This window comes from Amblyomma americanum, chromosome 3 (genome assembly GCF_052857255.1).
Source record: "Amblyomma americanum isolate KBUSLIRL-KWMA chromosome 3, ASM5285725v1, whole genome shotgun sequence".
NCBI lineage: Eukaryota > Metazoa > Arthropoda > Arachnida > Ixodida > Ixodidae > Amblyomma > Amblyomma americanum.
In genome coordinates this window covers 140,129,162-140,149,206 of record NC_135499.1, presented here as the reverse complement: position 1 = coordinate 140,149,206, position 20,045 = coordinate 140,129,162, and the positions used below count along the sequence as shown (strand labels likewise).

Sequence of the window (20,045 nt, the reverse complement as noted above, 5' to 3'; positions counted from 1 at the left end):
GCCGGCCGGATACCCACCGGTTTCCTCAAAATGGGTACAAGCCATTCCCCGGCCTGGTGCTCGGCTTCTCAGGGTGCGTGGCTTGGAAAAGGAGCCAGCGTCTTCAAATCCCAACACTGTGTGAGGCTGAGTTCAAGGCACTCCTGTGTGGCCGTGGCCTAGTTGGTTGGGCGCCTGTCTCGGCTGCGGGAGGTGGTTGGTTCGAAACCCACCGCCGGACGCCCACCGGTAAAAATGGGTACAAGCGGCCCCCGGCCTGGCGCCCGGCTTTCATTAGGGGCGTTCGCTTGGGAAAAGCTCCGTAAAACCCGCTGCGCCCCTCGCGGGCGAAGCCCCAGTGTCGGACAACCTCAGTGCCTGCTAAAGGTGGTTTCACGGCCAACGTGGCTCGAACCTTCATCACCTGCACCAAAAACTTTAATTTGAATCCCAACGTTTTGAAGCTGGCTCGGCTCCTTCATCAGGGGTGACTTAAAACTAACAAGCATTAGCCATAATACTTGTCAACATAGGTCTGCATCATTGCAGTACAGTTCAGCAAATGTTTCGGTCTTGTTTTCAGCTTAAGACGAGAGAAAAATAGTTCCACCAAGGACATGCGCAAAAAAAAAGATTGACTCGGCACACTTTCAGTAAATGTATTGTGCATCAATTTTATTTATGCAAGCAGGATCCAGTTACAGTGGAGACATCAAAACTTCTCTACAATAAACATAGCCGCAAAAAGTACTGAGAACAGCCACCGTAAGCTCACCTGTTTGTCATCTTGACTGCATATTCAGGCATGTATTGAAAGACTAGGCGACGTGAGCTAAGCAATCTAGGATTTACTGACGCTTAGTTTACTGCACAGCTGTTCTCTGCCTGGTGAGACGAAACGACTGACGTATTCAGAGAGATGCACTTTGTGCATCCAGACTTTCCACAAAACTGGCAATATGGCCCACAAAGATGAAAAGAGAAGACCTGCTTTTAGTGCGATGTAAAGAAGTAGTGTTGCTAAAAACAGAACACAATGCAATGCACCCAAAAATCCACCTCTGCGCTATCTTCAAATGCACAAGGCTGGCCAACGTATATTCCATTTCACAAGTTACATGCAGTGCTGAGGAAGCTATGAGGCATGCAGAAACTTTGAAAAGTGCACAGTTTAGTTCCCTGCTTCAACTGTGCCGCTAAGCTACATAAACAAACTCAACACTTCTTTGCATCCTAAACAAGCATTTCCGATACCTCCTTTATCTATGCAAGCAATGTGTTTCTTGACGCACTACAGACACCTGCAGTGAGTTTGTACATCTGTGAACTTGAGTGGCTTATATAACCTGTAGCTTCAGCAGCATTGCAGAAACAATTTGAGAAGAGATTTATAAATTTTTTTCTTACTAGAAATATATTACACATGCCAGAGTAGGCCAAGTCGCTCATCACCAAACAATAAGAAAAAAAAATCGCTCCTCAAACATAACTTGCACAATTCATTGCCCAATCCTGTCTCTACTACCATGCGCTATGGCAAATAATCTCCTTTGACAAGTACCACAAAGGTTACGAAGAAAAAGAAACAGAAAGACAGGCTGCTTGTTAACAACAGAGATGAGGATTGAGACGAGTAGCACAATTACTTCAAGCAACAGTTAAGTAACAAGTAAAAAGTTGAGCTCCAAAGCAAAGCTGTGTGCATAAAGCAATGCAGGTGGTAAAGATAATATAAAACGTATCACACAAGACATGACATGCAGCATTACAGACATAACAAAATGTTTTCGTGAGAGCAGCTTTCCCGCACCTTTTTCCTTTTTTTTTTTTGGCGTTAAATAAAAACGCGGAACAGATAGAACTTAAACTGTGTCTAATAAAGTCGACTCAGAATGCTACAGCCTAGGCAGATATTTTCATAGGCAAGTCAAAACTAATTCATTATATCAAAACACAAGGAAGTGATCAGTGACCAGACTAAAAGATTTAACAATGCCCAGTTTGCCTTTCAGATGGCTGAGGAAAGTGCTTAATCTACAATGACCACCAATAGAATAACATTTGACTTTCTTATATATGTATATATATAGAGAAAAAAAGGGGGTAGCAAAATTAAGAGACTTGGCTTCCAACAATGCCCATGGTAATAACAGAATGGACAATGGAAAAACAGTCACACCTTCTGGAACATCTATGAACACTTAGAAAAAAAAGCATCTTTGTAACTACTTCTACATATCAGATGCATTTTGCTTCAGCACATAACAAATATAAATACATTGTCTAGCATAATCAAAGCCACTTCCAAACACTAACACAATTCTGACACTGCCCGATTCATAACGAGTGTCTGGTCATACTCTCCGCAAGCAAGTTCATAAAAAGTAGCCAAGCATTTTTTTGTACAGCAGTTAATTTTTCAAATGATCTTCAATCCTCTTGTTGCTCTGTGGCACTTCTGCAGTAAATTAACACCCTAACCAGCTTATGCTGGTATGCCTCAAACGGCAAAACTGAGCGACCTACCATTAATGGAGAAAAGCAACTTTACATAACACATTTTAGCAAAGCACAGAGTAGCTTTTCAAGCCTAAATCTTGGTGCTCACCAGTACTTAAAGGTCTTTACATTTCAATGCACAACACTCCCCTACTTAACCATGATTAACGAAACTGAAAAAAAAAAAAAAAAACTGCATGGTTTGGAGACCTTTTTACATCTCACGTGAAGCCTCCAGCTTCCACAGACTACCCACACCTTGATGTTCCAGGTATCTACCGTGGAGCCATTTGCAGTTCAGGCAACTCGTCCATTAACAACTGCATCCATCACAAAGTCATAACACAAGATTGTGACGTAGACTATGTGCCTAAATAGGCATATTTTTTTCATAGAAATTCACAGCTGCTTGGATCATCACCTTTCACAGCCAACAGTGAAACATCACTGAATCAATGCGAGGGGGAAAATATATACTGCAGAAGGAGCGCCAACAAAACCAAAAATGCGGCATTTCTACTGAGCTCTTCTCTACAGCATAGGTGTCATTATGAAAGACTGTTTCTCCTGGCCAGTGATGGTGATTTAGATCTTGCTACGACGACTACTTTGCAGCAACCACCTTGGAACAGATTTCCGATGTGAAGTCGGAACACGTTGCGTTGCCACCGAGATCAGCAGTGAGGTACTGAGGGTAAAAAGAGACAAAAAAAAAAAGCCATTCAAAATCTATAAGCAGATGCCCATACAAAGAAGATTTTCAATTCACATTATGTTAGAGAGAAACAAACCGTTACAAACTATACACCGCACAGCTTCATTTGCAACCAAAACAACAGCTCCGCATAAAGAAGGTCATTTAGACGGTTCTGAATAGCACCTTATTCACAAAGGTAGCTGCTCACAGGCATGCTATCGCTTCAGAGTGGTGAAACCTGTCTTGTTTCAACTAATTCAAACATAGATGTGAAAGTTGCTTACAAGAAAACAGAAAGAAAACGATGTACAGGTTCACTACAATCACATACAATTCCAAAGAGCAATGAAATGCAAACTACTGATAGTGTACACAACAGGGATCGCAAAAGCGCAACTTGTCGCATTGCAGACAAAACACCTGCAGTCAGTGTATGCATGTAAATTGCTTATTTTGTTACTTTCCATTATTCTAAATTGGTCAAATATGTAGTAGGACGTATAAGCTCCTGCAAGGACTGCACTTTTTTTTTTTAAATTCAGGAGTGAATTTTGAAGGTGCAGCCCATTCACAAATAAAAAAAAAAATTACCCGCATTTTTTTCACAATTATCTAGTTCAAAACAGAAGGTGCAGCCCATACATGAGTGAGACTCTTACACAAGATTATAGCCCAATGTTTAAGGGAATCTCCAAGGTGGAGTAGATTTGTAATAAGGGAGTAATTACTCATTAGCACCCACACAAGCACACACAGGAAAGCTTACAGCTTCCAGAGAAACTTCGCAGTTAAAAAAAATTCGTCCTAGTCCAGGGTTTGAACCCGGAACCACCGCCTCACCGGGAGGGTAGTCACTCTAACAACTGAGCTAACCGGGATGGCTAGCATACTGCAGGGCGAGAGCAGACTGATTAACAACTCAAATTGGGAATGGTGTTGGTTCTATGTTTAGGGAAATCCCCCAAAGTGGAGCAGGTTTGTAATAAGGGAGTAATTACTCATTAGTATCCACCCAAGTGCAGCCATACAGTTTCAAAGGAAAGCTATACAGCTTCCATAGAAACTTCGTAGTTGAAGGAGAATTCGCTTTCGCCCTACCTTGTGCTAACTGGGCCGGTTAGCTCAGTTGGTACAGCACTTCCCTGGTAAGGCAGCAGCCCTGGGTTCGAACCCCAGACCAGCACGAAACTTTCTTCAGCTATGAAATTTCTGTAAAGGCTGTAGAGCTCTCCTTTGTAGCCGTATGGCTGTGCTTGAGTGGATGCTAATGAGTAACCACTCTCTTACTGTACCTCCGTCATGCATGTGGGTGTCTTGCACCTGTTGGTACATGCTCTTGTGATTGATGAATTGGAAGAGGCGACCCCAACACATAAGTGCGGCTGGTACAGGGTGAATCAGCTATCCCTCCCACCAGACTCTTTGATACCATGACAAACCACTGAAGCAACAATAAAAGAGGATTTCAGCCAAGTCAAGCGAGACTGGCTGTGGGTGAGACTGGGTGCAGAACCAGTAAGCAAGTGAGTGCCAGAGTGCATGAGTGTCACCAAGTGAAAGCAAAAAATGTCCAACATGAAAAGCATGCATGAATGCATCTTTTATCCCTATCGTTATAGGTAAGGCTGATTAAGCCTGTTTAGCTTTATTTTTACGCAGAAAGATTTTTCCCCAGTGGTGGCACAACACGTACATCAACAGACAAAGGTTTGTGAAACAAATAACTTATTTCACCACTGTCTTCGCGTGCAGCCTGGAATAGATATATGCAGCCCAATTTTGAGAGTGTGATTTACACAGTGAATCACTATCTCAGGCAGCACTCATTAGATGCAAAAAAAATTATAAATATATAATTTTTTTTGTCAAAGTTCGCTTGCCGTTGAAACACATTCAAATGCACAAGCAAAATTTAAAACACTGTAAGGTAACCACAACTATCCCATTTCTCCGCTGCTCTTTCCCTTGAAAAGTATGCACAAGCTTGGCAACACGCTAGCCGATATTTGAGAGCAAAGGTTGCAAGCACCTCGCAGCCTACACTTAATAATGATTCTGCTTCAGGCACAAAGTATGTTGATGAACTGTAAGAGGCACCTAAATTTCATACTTCTTTTGAGTATGCTGAAGTCAATTTTTATGCTGGCTACTGTTAGCTTCAAATCGGCTTCATTACCACCAGCTTCCATCTTGCAAGCTAGGTCGGTGAATAATGCTGTTGATGATAATAGATTTTTTTTGCTGCAGGAGCACCTGAGACCAAACAGCGCCATGGTGTGCACCAGGCAAGGGAAAAGTTATACCCACTGTATCACCGGTGGGTGCCTGGCACCACTGGGGATCGAATTCTGCACCTCCTGCATGCGAGGAGGATGCTCAAACCACTAGGTCGCCATGTGGTGGCTGGTGATTAATGCTACACTTGGAGACAGTCAACAGCGACACATTAACCTCAAGAGTTCCTTTTATACACACTGAAATAACATCCTCCTTTTGAGTTGTCGATCGATGTGGCCTCACCTTGCCACTCGTTAAGGAGCGAAATTGATGCCTGCCCTGCCACTTGTAAGGTCAGTTGACATAGCACACTAGCAGTGGTCCCTGGTTTAAGCTTAAAAGCCGGATAACCAAGCTCTCTAACTTTCCTCTAGAAGCACATGGATGCATTCAGATGCATGTGCAATGCCACTGTTTCCCCTGCATAAGATACAGACAGATTAGAAACAGTGGATGCTGAAAAATCAAATTCTAACAGAAGAAGACCAGTGGTCATGAAAGGCATCTTGCATGTGCTGTTGTGAATGCCCGTGCATTACTCCCTGCTGGCATAAAATGGGACACTGCTCCCTCTTGCCATTACCTTTCCTTCCCGGATGGTGTCGAGGCATGCTGCCTCAATGACGTCGGCGAAGTTTGTGAACTTCATGTGGCGCAGCATCATGACGGCACTGAGCAGAAGCGCAGTTGGGTTGGCCTTGTTCTGGCCAGCAATGTCGGGTGCTGTACCGTGGACCTGCATAGCATTACAAAGCCCGCAATGCATGAGTAAAAAAAAAACACGTTTTCAGTTTCCTGCTCCGGTCACTCTGCAGGCTATGTTATTTAATTGCATTAAATTCAGGCAATGACCTTTAATTCAATGAGAATGCTTCCTGTCGAAGACAAAGCCACGAAAACACCATGGAGCTGGTAAGTGCATGCCTCAAAATGCATGCCAACACCACGTGGTGGCGAGCCACTTGACGCAAAAGCATGGAAAGACATGTGGCATTTCATGACTGCAGCAACGCCATATCGCTCCCATATGCTCAAAGTGTTCCACGTTCCCAGCAGGTTCTCTCGGGGCCAGCCATTGGACATAAGGGGATATAAGAGGATATAAGGGGCATCTCGAGAGATGACAAGCACTACCAAACTCAGGTAATCGCTAAACTTGCTGCTCTTTGCCCACATCATGAACAATCTTTGCCTGCCTGGCGCCCCACTTGTCACAGGCAATGTCATTGCTCTTCAGACATTTGCGAGGTCACGCGTGCTCTACGTGACAGCTTTTTATGGGAATGCGCATGTCCTGTCAGCTCAAAGACAGCTCGCAAATGTACGAATAGCAGTGATTTCACATCATAACAAGCGTGCTCTATGCGACAGCCTTGACAGCACGTAACGCGCCAATAGACAGTGCAGACACGTGCTCTGGCACATGTACTTGCATGTGCACGCAGGCGATACACAAGAGACAGGACCTAAAGAAGATTTGGACACTTATGATTACTGTCTCTTGAACTGAATGTATGTGCACAAAAGTGACTTCCATAAAATCAGGCCAGTTCAAATTACCCAAAGATTAAAACAAAAGATGCATTTGAAATTTGAAGTAACTTCTGTTCGAAATAAATATATCAATACAGATATGCACTGTAAAGGCTGGTCACCAGTGTCCTTGTGGTCGGAAAACTGTCATGTCAGCCAAAGCAGAGCTTCCATTTTGCTCAAGGTCAACCTCAGATCCTGGACAACTCTGTTGCCATCATCACTGCTATCAAACTAAAATGTTAAACAAGAACTGAACACCCAAAGCTGTCTGCAAGCAAGAACTGTCCATGACTAATCACATGTAACGGCCATTTGTGGTAGCAAGTAATACGATGTCAGCTAGCTGCACACTGCTCTTCTGTGTGGAACAGCTTTGAACAGGGTTCAGGAGAAGAGTCTAGCCGTTCGTTAGCTATCTCTATGCGTAGCTACTAAAATACTGCACGGTTAGTAAGACAGAGTGGAGGAGCCAATTTCCCTTCTCAGGAGTTTGCTAAAATATTTTCTTGGATCCTCCCGCTGGCTACTGATGTCGCTTCATTTTATGGTTCTCAGCAGTGTGCAACAAATTTGCCTGAAGCACAACCAGTTCAAACAAACTGTGCCCACTGACGCATGCCAAATGTCAACAAAAAGTTCCTTAGCTGCTTTCACACTGCCACAATCTACCTAGCTGTTCTTCAGTTTGTGAAGTCTGAACACTCCAGTACTATTTCACATCACAAGGTCAAAGTAAAGAGTTTAAAGAGCATAGACCCCTCTAAATACTTTTAAACACGGCACAATTACGCTAAAAACTAACAAAAAAAAGACAGGCAGAGAACGAAAGAACACCTTAGGCCACAATAAATAATTGAAGTCTATGATAAAAAATGACAGCCGCCTGATATGATACACGAGGGAAAAGATAAAAGAATATAATTTCAACCCACATTCTCTCCGTCTAGAAATGCCATGCTTTTTCTGTCCTAAGCACCTCTACCCTAAATACTTTGCCTGAAAAGGCTTGTATTCACATTTAAGCACCTATTTAGGTAAGAAAAAATAAAAAGGAAACAGGATAACAGAAACCACAGTGGCTTTCTGTGCTTCATGAGACTCATGCAATGGCACTGAGCTACTCCCTCCAACCATGTCTGGTTTAATTCAGTATGAAACCCAGGCATCTGCCCACTCTTTACTGTTTTCTTTTTGTAGATTTAGATAAGAGGTGCCCAGCCCACAAAGGAAGTAAATTAAACATATTCATACCCATGAGATGAGGATAACTGTAGAAACATTTGCACAGTCCGCCTTTTTCACGACGCGACTGCGCATGCGCCCATCCCCTGGCGGCGGTGTCGCGAAACATATTGGAAGGGTCGCTCGCTCCACTTGAGACCGGTCGTGGAAGTGTAAATAAACCGGCTTCCTACGCGGGGTGCGTTGCTGCAGCCGTCGGGCGTTCAGCGCGACGCATTTGGCGATACCTACGAAATGTGTTGCATACGGCAGCAATACCCAATATGTAAAGGGAAGTAAACTCGGATTTTTTCGCTTTCCGAGCGCTTCCCGGGACAGCCTTCGACGCGAAGCGTGGACAAAAGCAGTTCGCCGGCTCGGCGATCGTGCCGCCCTTGGGCACCGTCAAGCACGTCAAGACTGTGCGGGAATCACTTTGTGACAGGTACGGACAAGGTACTGTGTTTAAATGCGTGTGCAGTCCATCACGAAGTGTTTTATTCATGGGCAGGAAGGCCTCGAATGTCACCGCGGCACCCGGACTTCGTTCCGACGCTTTTTGCTTTCTCAAGCAAGAAGGCCCAATGGGCAAGTGCTGTGAGCCGTTTTCAACGCGCAATGGAGCGGGCAACGAAAAAGAAGCTACGAGAGCATTCACGCATGGTGCTAAAATTTTGTCATAATCTCCTATGGAAATTTCCTTGTTTATGCCACTACACCCTGGCCAATCCCCCCGTGTGGGTATGTGCCATGTATTAAAAGGCAGAAGATGAAAGTGCGTTATGCGTGTGTTCGAATCATACCCATGATGAAGAGCTCTGCGTGGTATCGCCGGAATGGATTAATGTGCGCCTCTCGCGCTCGTCTTTATGGACGCGCATGCTTGTTTAACCTATGCAGCGGTGTGTTGTGGGAAAATACAGTGAAATGCTAGCAGAGCTGCTTTGTTGCGAGTACGCTTGTGCTTTTATAGCTCGTGTAGCTATTCTGCAGCGCTTGAGCACAACGATTGCTTGTGAAAACTGTTGTCCCCAGTCGTTTTCTGTACTACGGCGTGCACGATGTAGTATCCACCTTTCATGAATGGCAGGCATATACAGCGGAAAACGCCAACCTCACTGATCGGGGATATTTCATTGAACATTATGTTCCGAATGTAGCCTCCATCTCTGAAGCGGCGGCCCTTGCTAGCTGGTGTTCGCATCGCATGCCGGATGATTGGAGATACTGAAGAATTTGCTCTTCGGTGGGCACTACAGCCTGCCTCGGACTTCGCACCAAGCCATCAGTCAACCCTAGAAATCCTCCAGGTACCAGGTGCTGCCCAGGACACGCCATCGTTGACAGATTCCAACAAAACGTGCTCCGCAGCGGCACTCAGTCCAGCCGGGTTGGGCGCGCAGTACCCTACCAGTGAGCTTCCAACGTTGTACGCGAGGTGGCAGCACAGGAAAATGAAAAAGGCGGATTTTACTGCTGCTGCTCATATAAGAGAGCGCTCTAAATAAAAGCCTTACTAGGTGGGTGATCTTCCACTATCAAATCTCTCCATGTCCAGAATTTCTCTGAGAAAGAAAAACTTGCACCGCTGAAATGGTTCACTATAAAAGCTTACCGACTCAAAAATGGCCCCGTCATATCCAATGTTCCCACTTGGTGTCACACCAAGCCCTCCAACAAGACCGGCGCATAAATCACTGCAAAGGACAGAACAACACGAAATGTGTGCAGCCAAGCCACACATTGATGCAATCCTGTATACTCAACAACACATGCGGCACTTTGATGACATTTTAACGCACAAAGCTTCTTTGCTTGCTTTAAAGCTGAAAGGCACCACACTTTACACGCATCAATAGCTTCACCTTTTAAAGGTTGGATTTCACTTACTCTGCACTTTCCATTAACATTGCTGTAGGCAAGCAGAAATTTTGTAGTCACATCATTCTGCGACTACAGATCCCCTTTAAACACTGATGTCCAATGTAACAAAGTTGTAATAACATGCATTACGAACATCTAAAAAGAATCTGAAACCAGGACTAGCTGCTGATAAAAAGTCTGCAGTCACTACAAGCAACTCTTATGAGAGTTTCATGGCCTACCAACTTGCTTAGAAAAACTATAGTTTAGCCACAGATTCTGCCCACTGCTTCTGAGGTGCATTTAAGCACACACTCCACTCAGAAGAAACCCATTTTGCATGTGGCCATTGCCTTAAGTGTGCTTTAACGCACCTTGTGATGTCATTAGTGGTGCTGTATTGAAAGCCTGAAAGTCTAGGGAAGTACTCACAAAGACAGAAGTGACCTGATTGACTTAGTATTGCCACACTAGTTTATATAACAGCAAGGGCTGTTAGTCAAGTCAGCATACTGAAGCCAACAGTGCCAAAAAGACATGCGACAAAATCACATAGCAAGCCTATAAACGCTCCTGTGAGCACTGATAGAGCTGCCCAAGGATTTTTGCTACCTCTATGGGAGGGGTACTAAACCACCATAACAAAACTTTCACCTGTCACAACTGGCTTAAAATGACAGTCAAGAGCTTTATTCCCCATAGCAAGTTATGAAGGGCAGCCCAGATGAACTTAGACTGCAATTAGTTTTTCAGTTAGGCAAACATTTTTTTTTACCCTAAGAAAAATGAAATGTCAAGCCTAAACGAATGACCACAGTCAAATTTGTACTTTGTTCCATCACTGTAATGTTGATGTGCAAGCTCCAGACCCACTTAATAATGTTCTCATTGACTATGCAGCAATGCTATTTTTCAGAAGTGTTCTGCAACCAAGTTACGCCTCGGAGGACCGTGCTCGACTGTCTTCAAAGATAACTACTACTGTGCCCTCGATATTTATTAAAACAACCTACATCAAACTTACCTAAGGATGTCTCCATACAGGTTTGGCATCACAAGAACGTCGAATTTGGATGGATCCTGAACCATCTGTGGGGATCAGAATAAGTAAACACAAAAGAATTATAACCTTCTCACATTTAACTGCTGTGCAAAATAAGATGTACTGCAGTGATGAAAAAGACAGCATCAACCACACTTGGTTTGGTCTGCGGGGTTTAATGTCGCAAAGCGACTCAGGCTATAAGGGCTCATTCACACTTGAGAGTCGCAGAGGTGGCGCGACCAGCAGTCGCCTGCGACTACACCGCAGTTCGACAACACCAATGTTCACACTTGCAAGGGCGACCTGCGGGTCGCCTTCTCGTTCGAATCTCGTTTGAAATGAGAACTCTTGGGAATGACGCCGTTCGCGCGCTTTCGAGAGTTTTGTCTGCTTTGGTTGCGTCTCCTGCGCTCGCGCATGGCCCTCGAAAGTGCTCTGGCCCCTCGATATTAGCAATGGGCTGCGACGACCCGAGCAAAGAGGAAGATATAGCGCAATGTGTACCGCGGCCATACAAGCGTCCTGCCAGCCAGCCACTAGCGTCAGAAAAAGGCGCTAGTATGTTGTTGGTTTCCGTTCATACCATGCTCTGGGAATACGAAATTAAAAAAATGAATCAAATTTGAGGGTCGTTGGCCAATACCGGGCTGCTGGATACAAGCAAATTTCTTCTCATAGCTGCTTTGCTGCTGTCGCCCAAAGCGGCTCGATTGCCTGGCGTCTGCTTTCTCCGCTGCTGAAGGCGTCGCAGAAATCGGGCATATTTTGATATTATCATGAGACGGGGTTCGCAATAAAGCCGTGATGAAAGTAGCATCTTGGTTACAGCGCTGGTCAGTTCCGAAACGCCCTCAGCTGTGGCATCGATGTGAAACCAGCTAGGCTTAGCGACGACTACGGCGCACCCGCGAGCGGCGTCATTACCGAAAGCTCGGCTCGCTCGCTGATTGGTTCAGCGGTTTGCGACTCGCAGTCGCGGGGCTGCAAAATCAAGCAGCGAGCGACTGGCCCGTGACTGTCGCTTTTCAACCAACGCGACCGTTTGCGACTGTCGCTTTTTGACCAAAACAGTCGTGCAACCTCTGCGACTCTCAAGTGTGAATGGGCCCTAAGGGTCGCCGTAGTGGAGGGCTCCGGAAAATTTAGACCACATGAGGTTCTTTAACGTGCACTGACATCATGGGCCTCTAACATTTCACCTCCATCGAAATGCGACCGCCGCGGCCGGGATCGAACCCCCGTCTTTTGGGTCAGCAGCCGAGCGCCATAGCCACTAAGCCACCATGGCAGCGCATCAACCAAGTTATGACAGCAACAGCAATATCTGGACAAGTTAACTCCCTCAAACACACTTCTCCCGCACCAGGTATGCACATACTACAGTGGGCTCTCGTTAATACGAACTTGTTTAATCACCACTTCCGGTTAATTCAAACTTGCTCATTGGTTCCATCAATACTGAGAATTTTGAAAAAGACTTCTTAATTTGAACTTCACAAAAACAAATTTTAGGCCCGTTCAAGTTACCAAGGTAACTATTGACAGTGAAATGTATCAATCTCACAACTACATAGTTTATAGTCTCAAAAAAGAAACACTTCATTCCCAGTTCCTTGCATAACGGGTGGCAACCTAAAGCAAATGATCAGCCCAATTTTTGTGAAGACAGGAAACATCTTTAAAGTATACAAAAAAAAAATGAAACTGCGCAGAACAGCAGATTTGCAGCTATTCATGTTTCAGAAAACAACAGTCTAGAAAGCAAAGGTGCTACCTGGCTCTTAATGTCTTTCGTGACGCCACATGCTGATAGCTGCCAGCTGTTAGTTAGTTAGTTATATTGATTTTAATGGCGCAAAAGCAACTTAGGCTATGATGCGCCAAACACACGGTTAGAGCTTTTGTTAAAGGTTACGCTTTTTATATCTAAAGTTTGTATAAAACATTGGCTTCTCTGAGAAATTTAAAAATGCTAGAAAAATCAACCAGTGCTTGATCTCCTAAAAGTAACATGGGGGGTAGTGGGATGTATTCATTGTACAATGTTGTGAAATATTTTTTCCTCAGTTGTTCCAGTTTTTTGCATACAATTAAAATGTGGTTTACTGTGAGTTCATCGCCACACATTTCGCAGAGAGGTTTGCCTTTTTTTGTCAGTAAGAAGTTGTGAGTAAGGTGTGTGTGTCCAATGCGTAGTCGACACAAAATAACTTCTATGAAACGCTCCTGATGTGTACATGATCTCCATTCTCCCAAAACAGGTTTTATAGAATGTAGTTTGTTGTTTGTTTGTTCGTCCCATGCAATCTGCCACTTATTCCTGAGTTTACTGTGCAGTAATTTAGAAAAATCCCTCTGTGGTATGTTAACTTGTTTTATATGGCCAATTCTAGCTTGTGCTGCGCAAGCATCTGCTCTCTCATTACCTAAAATTCCAACATGGCTAGGGACCCAGCAGAATATAATGTTATGTTTTTGCTTTGTAATTTTAACTATGTTATGTATGATTTTTCCTATTATGGGTTCAGCAGCGTTTGTAGAATGCAGCGCTTTTAGCATACTGAGTGAATCGGTGTAAATGATGCTATTTTTTATGTTTTGTTTTACTATTTGTTCTACAGCTACAAAGATGGCATAACACTCCGCAGTAAATACCGATGCATACTGTGGCAATCGTATCATTTTTTCATTTGTTCCTTGAATTACTGCACTTCCGACATGACTTTCCGTTTTTGAGCCATCAGTGTAAAATTCGGTGTAAGTGTCATATTTTTCTTGTAGTGCAAAGAACTCTTGCAGTATGTGCTCGTGTGGTATTTTCTCTTTGTTTAAGTGTGTCAATGTGAAGTCACACACTGAAGGAAGGCTGTACCATGGTGGTAGATATTCATGTCTTTGTGCAATATTAGGTAGGGCGTCCAGCACTGCTAAGTCTTCACATTTATCTTCAAAGCGCATTATTAGTGGCCTGATAAAATGTGGTTTATTATTGAATAATCTCCTAGATGGGCACTTGGTAACAATGGGATAGCAGAGATGTTTAGGGAGAGAACGGGTTTTTAGGATGTACGTGCATGTTAGTGTGACTCTTCTATCCTCTAGTGTGGGCTCATTAGCTTCAACGTAAAGACTCTTTACCGGGGATGTTCTATAAGCTCCAGTTGATAGGCGCAAACCAAGATTATGAACAGGGTCCAGTCGTTTCAAGTAGGATGTTCTTGCCGAACCATATACCACACACCCGTAGTCCAGCTTGGAGCGCACCAAAGAGCGATATATTTGCAGTAGGCATGCTCTATCGGACCCCCACCGTTTTCGCGAGAGTACCTTCAATACATTGAGGGCTTGGGATGCTTTCTTTTTCAGGTTGTTAATGTGTGACAGAAATGTAAGTTTCTTGTCAAAAGTGACGCCTAAAAATTTATGTTCCTGTTTGACTGGCAGTGTGGTTTGATTCAAGCACAGATTGGGATCGACCTGTAGGCCTCGTCGTAATGAGAATAAAACAGCTACTGTTTTTTGAGGGGAGAACTTGAATCCATTTTTCTCTGCCCAAGCAGCCAGTTTATTTAGTGTAATTTGTATTTGTCTCTCGCAGGACAGTATGTTGGAAGAAGTGTATGCTATCTGTATGTCATCTACATAAACTGAATACATTACGGACTTAGGTATTACTTTGGCCAAGGAATTCATTTTTACTATAAAGAGTGTCGTACTTAAAATGCATCCCTGGGGTACGCCATTCTCTTGGGCGAATGTCGTTGATAGAGTTGCTCCCAGACGGACTCTGAATGTGCGGTTAGTCAGGAAGTCGTTCAAGCAGTTCAGCATCCTGCCGCGGATCCCTAGATCTGCTAGGTCATGGAGGATGCCGAACCTCCACGCGGTATCATATGCCTTCTCCAAATCGAAGAAGACACCGATACAGTGCTGTTTGTGGATGAACGCCTCTCGGATGGTGTTTTCTAGGCGGACAAGGTGATCAGTGGTCGAGCATGCTTTCTTAAATCCACATTGATGTAAATCTAAGAGTCGACGAGATTCAAGTGTGAAGGTCAGTCTAATGTTTACTATGCTTTCGAAAGATTTAGCGATGCAGCTGGTGAGGGCTATCGGTCTGTAATTGTTAGGACTTGTTGGTTGTTTTCCGGGTTTCAGAAAAGGTACTATTATTGCTTTCTTCCACTCCTCAGGTATATTCCCAGTTGTCCATATTTTGTTAAAGAAGTTCAACAATGCCTGCACGGCAGCCTCAGAGAGATGGGCAAGCACAGTGTAATGCACATTATCTGGGCCTGGTGCTGTCTTTTTACCAGAAGATAATGCCTTAATCAATTCCTGGAGTGTGATGGGTTGATTGTAGTCCTCGTGCATACCTGCTGCAAATGGAAGTTTTTGTTTTTCTGCTATTGCTTTGTACTTCTGGAACGTGTTTGTGTAATTGGACGAACTGGAAACTTCAGCAAAATGCTCACCCAGTATGTTGGCCTGCTCTTCCAATGATGTTTGTGTCCCGGGTGTAGTCAACAGAGGAAGTGTGAAAGGGGTATGGTCACTACTGAATCTTCGAACTTTTTCCCACATTTTTTTTTAGGTTATTGAGCTGTTTATTGTGGGGACCTGCCCTGCAGCCCCCTGAGTTTGCTTTCCCGCGAGGCACCGTGCAGCAGCAGTCGTAACCCGTGGATGAGCGCGTTCCCTTGCCAGTTACATTAACTGGCAAGAGAGGGCGCCAGCGTCGCTGCGCGGGAGACTGCTGAAGCCTGCCCGCGGGAGATGGGGTCTCTTGGGCCGGGATAATCACCCTGATCGGACGCGTCGCTCGGGTCTCCGCTCTTCGCCGACGGGGCGAAGAAGCGACGGGGAGACAGGCTCCCGTACTCGTCCCGTCCGGCCTGCGGAGTTTATATCCCTTGCCCTAGCGCGGGCGAACATTCGCTCGGAACCTTGCTGGTGAGTCGGACGTCCTTGATTCATTAGCGTACCTTGTTGCTAGCTGGCGTTATTGTTTCTGTAGCAATAAATGCCTGTTTGTGTCAGCCAATGTGTCGTTCCTTTGTTCCCCCAGAGCACGGCCCGCCGTGGTCGGCGTGCGCTTGGTAGCGTACGCGATCACGGGGTGGGGTCCGGGCGGCTTTGAACCGTGTCAGCCGCGATTGAGTGGGGAGAAAGTACTTATCTCCCCATTCAATCCCACATCTGGCAGCCCAACGTGGGGCCTGCTCTTGGAACATTGGACGATTGTCGGTTCGGTTCGGGGAACGCTCCTTGTCCGGACTTGACAAGTGCTAGGCCTAGAGTGAATTTTGATCGCTAGGACCTGCGGCATGCTTTCTTGAGTGCGAGGTGTATTGCGCTGCAGCATGTTTGAACTTTTCGACATGCTCAGCACATTTTTTTTTTCCCTGGAGTTTCTTCGTGAGAATGACTTGGTCCGCATCGAGGGAGTTCGAGGCCTAGCGCCCGCGGAGTCGCCGAGCCCGAAGCGAGTGAGTACGGAAGCCGCGTGGGTGGTCCGAGTTTCTGTATATATTTTCTCTACTATCTCTTTTTCGACTCTGGGAGTCGCGGCTCCGGGAGCCGGGTGGCCTGGGGCCACGGGTGCCGCTACGAGCTCGCTGGTATTGCAGCTCGGCACCGGGCGCTCCGACACCGTCCGATACGGTGGGCGCCGACCGCTCAGAAGCTGCTTTGTGCAGTGAGCGGGGTAGGACCACCCCACAAAGCTGATGTCTCCTCGCGGCTGCGCGCACAGAACCCGTTTCGGGTCTTTGTTGTGGTCACGGTCGTTTTCGGAGTGGTAGTTAGGCCTGAGGCTTTTCGGAGCCGCCTGCACCACGTTAAAAGAGATGACCACCGGACCGTGACGTTGAGAGGGGGCGCACTTTGCTGCCCGTCCGTTTTTTTGTAACCTCGCACGAACTGAGCAGTCTCGTTCAACTCAAGAAAGGGCTTTGTTCACTCGAACTTTGCGTTTGCACAGCCGCCGACACGTTTTGCTAGCGAGTTAGGCATTGTGCCACGAGGCCCTTGCGGATGCCGTTTCCCCTCCCGTGACCTACGTTAAAGGCACGCCGAGAGCGTTTCGACAATTTTGCAGATCCGGTGGAGCCACCCAGGCTTGCTGACCGGTGCACATCGTCTCGCTGCCACCTGCTGCGACGGAGCGGCCTGTATCCTGTTCGCCGCATCCATCCGGGGCAGCTGTGGCGAGACCAGTCAGCAGTCACCTCCGGCTGCTGCTGCCCTGGCGACTACTGCAGGATCCTGGCCTGCAGTTTTCCCACCGGCCTTCGATTCGCGGGCCTGCGGACACGGTAGTCCGCGGGCCATACGAGTCGTCCCAGCGGAGACCTTCACGCCGCCTTCGGAATACCGCGGAAGTCTGCGTGGACGCTGTCGGCGTGACCTCCGCTGCAAGACGTGCCTCAAAGACATGAAGACCAGGAGACTCCTCCATAGCATGTACTTTCAGGCGCGTGGGTCTATTTAAGGTTGGGGGGATGTGGGGACCTGCCCTGCAGCCCCCTGAGTTTGCTTTCCCGCGAGGCACCGTGCAGCAGCAGTCGTAACCCGTGGATGAGCGCGTTCCCTTGCCAGTTACATTAACTGGCAAGAGAGGGCGCCAGCGTCGCTGCGCGGGAGACTGCTGAAGCCTGCCCGCGGGAGATGGGGTCTCTTGGGCCGGGATAATCACCCTGATCGGACGCGTCGCTCGGGTCTCCGCTCTTCGCCGACGGGGCGAAGAAGCGACGGGGAGACAGGCTCCCGTACTCGTCCCGTCCGGCCTGCGGAGTTTATATCCCTTGCCCTAGCGCGGGCGAACATTCGCTCGGAACCTTGCTGGTGAGTCGGACGTCCTTGATTCATTAGCGTACCTTGTTGCTAGCTGGCGTTATTGTTTCTGTAGCAATAAATGCCTGTTTGTGTCAGCCAATGTGTCGTTCCTTTGTTCCCCCAGAGCACGGCCCGCCGTGGTCGGCGTGCGCTTGGTAGCGTACGCGATCACGGGGTGGGGTCCGGGCGGCTTTGAACCGTGTCAGCCGCGATTGAGTGGGGAGAAAGTACTTATCTCCCCATTCAATCCCACATTATAGAGGACACATATTTCTGCCACGAGGATTTCTCGGCATTTCTCCGAACGAATCGCGCTCTGGCCTTGGCCCTCTTAAAGGCAATCAAGTTCTCCGCTGTGGGATACCGACGCAGAGAGCCCCAAGCTTTATTTTGTTGTTTTTTTACCAATGTGCATTCTTGTGTCCACCATACTTTATGTTTTTTGTGTACGAGTCCTGTTGTTTGTGGTATGGCTAGTGTAGCGGCCGATATTATGCATGTAGTAAATTTTCCATTAATTTCGTCTATGCTGAGATCTTCACAAAATTCTTTTTCTAGTGTGGCACTTGCTGTAAAAAGTGACCAGTCGGCAAGGTGAAGTTTCCAGCGCCGTGGTCTTGTGGGGATGACTGCAGTAGACGATGAGAGGCTGATGATAATAGGTAGGTGATCACTTCCCAGAGGGTCATTTAAAACATCCCATTTAAAATCTGTAAAAAGCGATGGCGATGCGAAAGCTAAATCGAGAAAGCTCATTTTTGCCGAGCTTGGGCAACAATAAGTTGCTTTTCCTGTATTTAAAAGACAGATGTTATTTGAGACGATAAAATCTTCGATTGTTTGCCCCCTAGAGTCGCAGTGCTCGCTTCCCCAAAAAGGGGAGTGAGCGTTAAAATCCCCAACTACCAGATATGGCTCTGGAAGTTCATCTATCAATTCTTCTAGATCATGGACTGTTAGTGTAAAATGTGGAGGAATGTATACGGAACAGATTGTTAGTGTTTTATAGCTGACGATGCTGACTGCAACCGCCTCTAGTTTTGTATTGAGCTTTATTTCTCGAGCAGGGACGCCGCTTTGGACGACAATTGCGACGCCTCCTGAGAGTCGATTTGCCTGCCCGCGATCGCGTCTAAAAGTTTGATAATGTTTCAGGATATGTACATGTTGTGGACCAAGATTGGTCTCCTGAAGACATAAAACTATGGGTAACATTGACCCTAAAATATGTGTTATGTCACTATAATTCCACATAAGTCCTCTACAATTCCATTGAATTAAAAAAGCCATGCTTGTGTTTTTAAAAGAAAATGAAAGGAGATTTACTTATGAGGTGGGCCCGTTATGAGGGGCCTGTCTTTTTTTCGCTCAAGAGAGCTGTTCCGCCGCTGTAATGGAGGCGGAGTGGGTGTTGTATCCATCACCTCAACAGAGGTGCTGGAGGACCGCGCAGCCGCGGTTGTGTTAGTTTCAGGCCTCTCCCAACGGGGGGAGGTCCTGCGGGATGCCGACCCATGGACCGGCGGTCCCTGCTTTGGCAGTGACAGGGCAGCTTTCGCTGACCCTGCCTGGGGCGTGGATGGCCCTGCCATAGGCTCGGTGGGAGCGGCATTGGCAGGTGCCGGAGTGCTGTGCGGTGCTACGCCCCTGCGCACCACATCAGCGAAGTTTTGTTTTGCTGTGAAGGAGAATGTGTTTGTAAGCGCAAAACGCCTTCTCGCTTCTTTAAAAGAAATGTTTTCTTTGGTCTTTATGGTGATAATTTCTTTTTCTTTCTTCCAGGACGGACACGCCCTGGAGTATGCAGCATGTTCTCCTTCACAGTTTGGACAGCACAGGGCTGCGTCACATACATCAGACTGGTGATCCTTAGAGGCACATTTTGCGCAAGCTTTACGACCGCGGCAGCTCTGTGAGCCGTGGCCGAACCTTTGGCAGTTGAAACACCTGCGAGGGTTTGGTATGTATGGTCGTACATTGATTTTCAAATATCCCACGTCGATTGTGTCGGGCAGGGTGCTGGTGTTGAACGTCAGGATCATGTGTTTTGTGTCTATTTCCTTGTTGTCCTTCCGAATTTTGATTCGGTGG

The 20,045-nt window shown here is 46.3% G+C and overlaps 1 protein-coding gene across 1 annotated transcript in view; it reads right to left on the bottom strand.

The window, feature by feature from the left end:
* Nucleotides 1–633: 633 nt before the first annotated feature.
* The window catches only part of Idh3a (isocitrate dehydrogenase [NAD] subunit alpha, mitochondrial), a 32,636-nt gene continuing 13,224 nt past the window's right edge, over nucleotides 634–20,045 (bottom strand). The window contains exons 7-10 of the mRNA XM_077658049.1: nucleotides 11,097–11,161; nucleotides 9,825–9,906; nucleotides 6,036–6,188; nucleotides 634–3,166 (exon numbers count right to left, since the gene is read on the bottom strand). Of these exons, the coding sequence (XP_077514175.1) occupies nucleotides 3,083–3,166; nucleotides 6,036–6,188; nucleotides 9,825–9,906; nucleotides 11,097–11,161 (384 nt within the window). The 3' untranslated portion in view covers nucleotides 634–3,082. The remainder of the gene's footprint in view (nucleotides 3,167–6,035; nucleotides 6,189–9,824; nucleotides 9,907–11,096; nucleotides 11,162–20,045) is intronic.